Here is an 8,536-nt window from a genome sequence, read left to right as displayed (position 1 = left end):
AGAGTGGGTAAATTTAAAACTGAAATGAGATGACATTTCTTCAGCCAGAGAGTGGTGGGCTTGTGGAATTCATTGCCACAGAGTGCAGTGGATGCCGGGACGTTGGATACCTTCAAGGCAGAGATGAACAAATTCTTGATCTCAAAAGGAATCAAGGGCTACGGAGAGAGTGCAGGGAAGTGGTGTTGAAATGCCCATCAGCCATGATTTAAATGGCGGAGTGGACTTGATGGGCCGAATGGCCTTACTTCCACTCCTATGTCTTATGTCTTATGGTATTTGTTCCTGATTTACAGCAGCTGCTGTTCTTTCTGTTTTTAAATGGACTATGTCCTTGAATCCTCCTAGATATCTTCTCTTGACAAAATTATAATATTCTCCTTAACCAATACTGCCATCCTTCCTTCTTCAAGCCCTTCCCTTTCCTTCCTGAACACCTTGTAACTACAAATATTTAGTATCTAGTCCTGTTCTTTCTTTAAGGCACATCTCTGTTTTGGCTACCACATCGTGTTGTGTTGTCAGTTGAGTATTAGTGTCTGCAGCTCACACTTTGTACGGTTGTGTACATGCATTGTAAACCTGATTCTGATGATGCATCACTTGGCCTTAGCTTGACCTCTCTGTTTACCGAGAGAATCAATCGGAGATGGTTCTGCTGTTGTGATAGAGTAACATAGAAATGCTTGATTTTCTGCATTTGGTAAACAATTGACAGAGCTGCTTCGTGCTTTTCCTTAAAAAAAAATTTATTTCTAATTTTGCATTTCAACAAGAGGCAATGGTTTCGTTGTGGCTTGGGTCTGCCATCGAAGAAAGTACATAAAGGAAAACATGGAGGGAACTGTGAAAAATCCAGTCTGTTTTGTGTAATGTTTTAAGTAGACAGCTTAAAAAAAATTAGGTATACATGACAACTAGACTGTGTGTTCACTACCTGAGGTTTTTTCAACTCTATGTTTGTGTAACTAAAGGGCAGTATCTTCTGACTCAGTGCTCGGACCAAGGATTTTCTCAGCCACCATTTTGCCGTCATATTTGGGTTGATTACCTCCAAAGTCTTTTGGGAGAATATCAGCATCAATCTCCTTGAAAAATGCTTCCAGTTCCTCACCATGGACATAAACCTGTGAAGAAACAGTAATTCATATTCCATGATGTAAGTAATCTATTTGGATAGAAGCCACAGTATGTAAAAATCAGCAAATTACTTTTAAAGAACTGAACTAAATGTATATTAATGGCATATAAGATGCTAAAAGGGATTGAAAAAGTGGTTGTAGAAATGATGTCTCCTCTTGACGAGCAATCTAGACCAAGAAATCATAGTTTTAGGATAAGGAGCAGAAGATTTAAAACAGAGACAAGGAGAAATTACTTCTCTCAAACAGTCATGAATCTGTGGAATTCATTACCCTAGTATGCACTGGACACTGGGACATAGAGTAACTTTAAGGTGGGGATAAATTTTTCTTTAGTAATGTGTTGAAGTGTTATGGAGAGCAACCAGGAAAGTGGAGTTCGGGCCAAGGTGAGATCAGCTACATTTGTATCAAATAGCATAGCAGGCTTGAGGGGCTGAATTGCCTACTGCAGTTCCGAGTTCTAATGTTTTTATGAATAAGGATACATGTTTAATTGATAACGTATTATTAAGTGTCTGCACTATCCCTTAAGTGATACCGATTTTACAATGTTAAAGTTGTTGCAAAATCAGATGCACAATCACTGCTTTTTTATAGTTGCAGTAGTTTAATCTGAGTGTATAGTCGAACAAGCAGCTTCCCAATAGTTGCTCAAGTGAAACATTTCTTTCTCAGTAATTGAAAACCCTCAAACTCCACATGAATGCCTAAATGTTCTTAATTCCAAAAACAAAAAGCTTACATTTATTTTTTAGATGTTCTCATATTTACTTTAAAGTTTTTGTTTGACGATCACAATTGCTTCAGTAAACCCTGGCTGTAATCCAACTTTCCTTTTATTGACTCAGGGTGTAGGCTTCAGGATCTATTGCCCATCCCAAATTGCTCTGGGGGACATGATGGTGAGCTGCTTTCTTGAACTGCTGCAGTCCATATGAGCAGTTAAACCCAAAACACTGTTAGGAAGAGAGTTTGAGGATTTTGACCCAGCAACAGTATGTCATGTCTGGATGGTGGTGTGCGTCACACAGGAACTTATAGATGGTGGTGTTACCAGGCATCTGCTGCTCTAGCTCTGCTATATCATAAATGTCACAGATTTGGAAGGAGCAAGTATTTTTGGAGCTGAACTCAAACAATAAAGTGGAGAGTATGTTTTCATAATCCTAACATGTGTCTTGTAGATGATTTGTGAATTCAGGATGGGGCTAAGTTACCACAGAATGTCCAAACTCTGACTTGTAGCTGCAGTATTTGTTTATTTCATAGAATCACAGAATCCCTACAGTGTGGAAGCAGGCCATTCAGCCCAATGAGTCCACACTGACCCTCTGAAGAGCATCCCACCCAGACCCGGACCCAGCCCCAGCCCTGACCCTGCATTTACCATGGCTAATCCACTTGGCCTGCACATCTTTGCACTGTGAGAGGAAATTGGAGCACGCAGGGGAAACCCCAACAGAGTATGTGCAGACTCCACATGGAACATTGCCCAAGGGTGGAATAGAACCTGGGTCCCTGGCGTTGTGAGGTAGAAATACTAACCACTTGTTTGGTCCAGTTCAGTTTATGGTTAACAGTAACCCCGGGATGGTGAATGCTGATAGTGGGGGATTCAGTGACAGTAAATCAGAGTTACCATCAGGAGGTGATGCTTATTAAAGACAGCCATTGCCTGGTCATTGTGCAGCACCACCTTCCTTCCCAAATATCTACCAATGATTTTTTTTGTTTACTTGAACTCAAACCAGTTGACATTGCCTACCTCAGTAGCCTTCCTTCACAATTTATTCTTCTAGCCCTGTTTTGATCTCCTGTAGCAGAAACAACCTCAGAACTTCAGAAAAGTAATTTATTAAATATTTTGACTGAAACATAATGGAGCAATTCTGAAAGGGGGTTAAAAAAGGGCTATAGGTTGGAAAAATGATTAAAAGTACTTTCAATATCCTTGTTTTTCACTTACCCTCTCTAAAAGTTTGTTTTTCAAAAAAGGCTTAACCATGCTGTAGGTTGTGGTGAAATACCAAGGCTGATGGATGAAATGTACAGCTTTAAACCGGGCAGGGAAGGAGTCCTGAAAGTTGAAAAAGCAGGGCAGATGTAAAACAATCCAAATTTCTTTGCTGAAATATTTAGTCCCCAGTGCTTTCATTTTCTTTTTAATGTCCAGCCCAATTTCAGCTTATTTGTCAAATGGGGCATGATTACAGCACAAAAGGTGGAATTATTCTCCCAGTGAGTTTTCAATCTCAGCCGGGATTGAAGAAGATGGTAACATGAAGTCAGAGACTTGTTGAGAAGAGGACGGAAGGGGATTCTTATACGCTGTCCTCAAACTCCTCTTAGTGACCAGTTTTCTGCAGGAAACCCTTCAGCTGGGGAAGAACATTGACGACCAGGGGAGGTGGGGAGAAAATGAATGGACACATCAGAGTATTGAGAGGATGGAAGAAGAATAACTGAAAATGTACGAGTTAACTCCAGTCAGTTTCAATACATATTATGCTTTTTATAAAAACATTTTCATAAGAGAAAACAAAGGCAGTAAAAGTACTTTTCCCTGAATTGATCCCCATATAGAAAGCTGAAAACAGGAGTTGGTCCTTTCGGCACCATGGTTTTTCTGCTCTGGCTATAAAATCGTTCTCTCCAGCTGAAGTCTTTTTTACACTCACCTGAAGCATGTCTACCATTTTCTTGAGCTCTGAGGCTTTGATGCCCGATGCTTGTTGCATTGTAAATCCCTTAAAGTTTTCAATGATGCAAAATCCGTTAATCTGCGTCTCCTCATTCTCCAGAAGCTTCTCCAGAATCACACAGTAAGCGCGAAGGATCTAATGATGAAAAGAGCAATCACTTGCAGCCAACTTCTCCATCATGTCTTTGAAAGTGTCATAGGGTTCGGTCATATGTAAGTGACAGGGGCCTCACAGCTAGAGCTGAAAGTGGGATGGGGCAATCTCACTAGGAAATGGAACCCAGGACCTTAATTTGCTGGTGGCAAACAATTAACAAGCTGTTACCAGGACTTGGCTGGTAGCTGAGCTTTAGCAATGAAATGAAAGAAAAGGAAAATCAAATGCTTTCTATATTAACCGCAGGATCTATAAGTTGTAAATTATCTCTCTCCAAGCCAATATCTTCACAAAGGAGGAGATAGTTGGAAGACCAAAGAGAAAACTAATTCAGTATGTGCAAATAGAGACATGGGGGTAATACAGACTTGTAGTCCAGAGCCCAGGCCAATTCTCCTGTAGCATTGGATCGAGTCACAGCACAGGAGCTAGTGGAATTTTTAAACAATAAATGATTTTAAAAGCTTGTCCCCGTAACAGTGACTCTGAAGCTATGCGCCAATTGTCATAAATCTCCTTTATGCTGCTGTCCTTATTTAGTCCGGCCCCAGATCGAAATTATGTCATTAACTCTGAATTGGCCTAGCAAACCATTCAATTCAAGGGCAGTGAGTGATGGGCAGCAAATACTGGCTTTGCCAGTTTCACTTCCCATGAAGTGATAAATTACAAATATAAGCAGCAAGAGTTTGGAGAGAGAAACTCTCTTCTGTTTTACTGGAATAAACTGAACCTTGCCAGAAATGCATTTGACTACCTCATCGAAAGTGATTTCCTCGTAATCCCAGTTCTCAATGTTAAAGAGCAGCACGACACGTCCGTTCTTGTCTCGATTCGGGAGGATGCCTGGGTACCCTGCCTCGATGGTGCTACGTACAGCCTCAGGTGTCAGATTTTCAAAGAGCTCAGGATATTGCTCCCGAAAGCGCACATAGCCTACAGGAGAGAACAGCCTGGGATAAATCAAACTCTCCAGCTGAGGGCATGACCAGCCACATCACCAAATTCAGCATTTCAATAACAAAGTGGTGGTGATTCTCATACCCTGCTAAGTATGAAGCCTTACACTGTGATGTCTTATAGTTCTCACATTATGGTGATTGTTCTCTTTGCAGTTTCCACAAACAATTGCAATGGTTCCAATATGGAACTCAGGAGAGATGATCTTACTCAGAAAGTAGTGCAAAGTGAAACTTGCAAGGCAGTGTTGTAGGTTGAGACAAGTCAGAAAGATGCATTTAAGGGGAAATTGGATGAATACACAAGAGAGAAAGGAATAGAAGGTTACACAGATAAAATAAGATTATGTAGTGTGAGACTGGTGTGGAGTGGTGTTTGCAGGCTGAAAATTCCACATAATTCCATGACTGGAGAGATGAAGCAGCAAATTCCTGTCACCGGTAGGTTATTATGTACGAGTAGAATCAAACACTCATTCAGAACCATTCACCAGATCACAGTCTACTGGCAAGCAACACCATGGGCATAATCCAATATTAATTATCCAGCCTCATTTATTTAAAACATTTGTTTGTACCTTGTTTTTATTTGTTTGTGTCAGCATTATTCTCCTCTTTGTAGTCTCAACTGGTTATTTCTTGATTTACTTAATCACTGGACAATGCCTGCCTGTGTCTCATGAGCGGTGAGAGGAACATTCACATTGAGGGACCACTAATTAATCCAGAAATGCTCTACATTCCCATGCCAAAACTCTGGGCCTTGTCAGGAGTAATTACTCAATAACACACACAAGAAACACATCCCCCTGTTTGATGAGTATCTTCTGAATATCTAGTGGCTAAGTGCTTTGCACTTGCTGATTGGATTGCAGTGAAGTGTTAGGGCGTGGGTTTGGACGTATCACAGAAACCACAGTCATTGCTGACTGTGACCCACTCTCCAGTGTGTGCTGAGCTCACCAGGATGATGAGGAGGTCCAGATCATTGGCCTTGTTTCTTTGGGCTAGAGAATTGAAAAAGACAAGTTTATGATTTAGGTGAGATGACTTTTTCAAGGTGGATTTTATGTAACATAAAATTGATTATGATACCATTCACAATCAAACAGCTTTTCCATGGGATGTTGATCAAATGGGCCAATGGGCCAAGGAATGCAGATAGTTTAATTCAGATAAGTGCAAGGTGTTGCATTTTGGTAAGACAAACCTAGGCAAGACTCACACAGTTAATGATAGGGCCCTGGGAGTGTTGTTGAATAAAAGGACCAAGGGGTGCAGGTATGTAGTCCCTTGAAAGTGGCATCACGGGTAGAGAGGGTGGTGATGAAGGTATTTGGCACGCTTGCCTTCATCGGTCAGAGCACTGAGTACAGGAGTTGGGACATCATGGTACAGCTGTACAAGACATGGGTCAGGCCACGGTTGGAGTACTTCCTACTATTCCGGCCACCCTGTTATAAAAAGCATGTTATTAAACTGGAAAGGGTGATGAAAGATTTACAAGGCTCGCATTAAGACTGGAAGGCTTGAGTTATAAGGAGAGGCTAGGTAATCTGGGACTTATTTACCCTGTAGTGTAGGAGGCAGAGAGTGGCCTTACAGAGGAACATAAGGGGCATTGATGAGGGTAAATAGGGTTGGGGAGCCCAAAACTAGAGGGCATAGTTTTAAGACGAGAGGGGTAAGATTTAAAAGGGATCCAAGGGGCAACGTTTTCACAAAGAGGCGATGAATGTAGGGAACAAGTACCAGAGGAAATTGTACAGGCAGGTACAAGTACAACATTTAAAAGACATTGGGACAAGTACATGTACAGGAAAGGTTTAGAAGGATATGAAGCAGGCAATTGAGGCGAGATCAGTTTAGGAAAGCTGGTCAACATGGATGAGTTGAGCCGAAGGGTCGGTTTCCACGCTCGATACCTCTATGACTCTTTCAATGACTGACCAGACTCACAAGGGCCATAGGGGGATGGGTCTGGATGGAATGCTCTGACAGTCAGTGTGGACTTATTGGGCCAAAGGACCTGTTTCCTCACTGTAGGGATGATATGGATATGGATAACAATGAAGAACCACTTCAACAAATCATAGGATAAGCATAGGGACGTACATGGAATAGTGTAGGTTAGATGGGCTTGAGTTCGGTATGACAGGTCGGCACAACATCGAGGGCCGAAGGGCCTGTACTGTGCTGTAATGTTCTATGTTCTATAGCCAGTGGAAAACACTGGGAGGAAATCTGAGGCAAAACAACAGAAGTCTGCCAGTCCTTCCTGTTTTTGTATTCTCCTCTCGGAGCAAAGAATTTTCTGAGCTAACTGAGAGAGAAAGAAATACTAAGGGTGAGCAATCAGGGACTTCTATTTTGTCATTGCCACAATATCAGTTCAATGAGCACTGAATGCTAAAGTGAGCACAGTGAGCATTGAAAGAGCTCCTCAACCAAAGTCTGAGCACAGACTTCACCAATCGGGAACAATTTGCGTGAGATATTCGATCACAACAGTAACAACTTATTCCTCAGCTCATTGAGTAGCGAAAGGCAAGAAGTGAAGATATGCCAGTTGTCATTGAATTGAGTACTATTTCAGAGAATTGGTCAGGGTAAAATTAACTCTAGGTAGTACCTTAAAATGCGTTAATGAGCTTCTCTGTTTCATCTCTCACCTTTGACAAGTTCATACGCCCTTTTCACATCATACTTTCTTGCTCTAACAAATCGTAGGAAGAAGGATTCATCTTTGTCTTTTGTCTTTTCAAGCACAGTCTTGCAAATCTCCTCTCCAGTATCAGCAGAATCAAGGACAAGTTTCTGAAGCTCTTTCACACATATCACTCGTTTCTCCTCTGTCTCGTTCAGTTCATCTTTAGCCTTTGGAAAGAAATGAAAATGCATAGTTGTCGTTCAGGGAGTTAGCGTGTCTCAATTGTGAAGGAGGGTCACTGAACCTGAAACATAATTCTACTTTCCCTCCACAGATGCTGCGAGAGCTGCTGAGTTTTCGCAGTAATTTGTGTTTAAATCCAGCATTGGACTGTATCCCCAGATTACAGGAAAATGTGGGCTTTATTGTACCGACATTAAATGTGAATTCCTGACTTCAAATGTTCCAGAATAGAGCTTTATAAAGGAAAAGACTTAAGAAATGGCAAGTCAGTCTGTGCCTTTCTTGTGCACTTTGGAATAGGCAGTTGAGATCAATGCAGAATTATGCCTCCAAATGCATCATTTCCCCACTATTCTGATTAGGAATAGTTTGAGGTTTTTAAAAGGAAAAGTAAAATCATAACAAAATGGATAAGGTCAAATGATATTTTAAAGTTTATTTAAGCAATCTTAAAAAAAGGTTTGCTCCTTATTGACAAAGGTTACGAACAGGAGTAAGACTCAGAAATCGGTCTTCAAAGCAGTACTAGATGGATTCAAAGTGTTTTTATGTTGGAACTGTCAGATTGGGCTGATCGGTCTGGGGGTGAGCATAAAATTTTTGCATTAGGACATTTCTGCATCTACCTGTTTAGAACCATTGGATTACATATATGGCTGTGCTGTAGTATATTCGAATATC

General features: G+C 41.1%; 1 protein-coding gene across 3 annotated transcripts in view; it reads right to left on the bottom strand.

The window, feature by feature from the left end:
- Nucleotides 1-728: 728 nt before the first annotated feature.
- Nucleotides 729-8,536, bottom strand: part of LOC125467139 (retinaldehyde-binding protein 1-like) — a 31,540-nt gene continuing 23,732 nt past the window's right edge. For 2 of the 3 annotated variants that reach the window (XM_059639281.1, XM_059639282.1), the window contains exons 4-8: nt 7,635-7,839; nt 4,761-4,939; nt 3,824-3,982; nt 3,112-3,222; nt 729-1,127 (exon numbers count right to left, since the gene is read on the bottom strand). In XM_059639281.1, the coding sequence (XP_059495264.1) occupies nt 969-1,127; nt 3,112-3,222; nt 3,824-3,982; nt 4,761-4,939; nt 7,635-7,839 (813 nt within the window). In that variant the 3' untranslated portion in view covers nt 729-968. The remainder of the gene's footprint in view (nt 1,128-3,111; nt 3,223-3,823; nt 3,983-4,760; nt 4,940-7,634; nt 7,840-8,536) is intronic. The other variant, XM_059639283.1, reaches the window with a different exon arrangement.

This window comes from Stegostoma tigrinum, chromosome 33 (assembly GCF_030684315.1).
Source record: "Stegostoma tigrinum isolate sSteTig4 chromosome 33, sSteTig4.hap1, whole genome shotgun sequence".
NCBI lineage: Eukaryota > Metazoa > Chordata > Chondrichthyes > Orectolobiformes > Stegostomatidae > Stegostoma > Stegostoma tigrinum.
The sequence above is the reverse complement of the archived record's forward strand: the minus strand, read 5'-3'. Positions and strand labels throughout refer to the sequence as shown.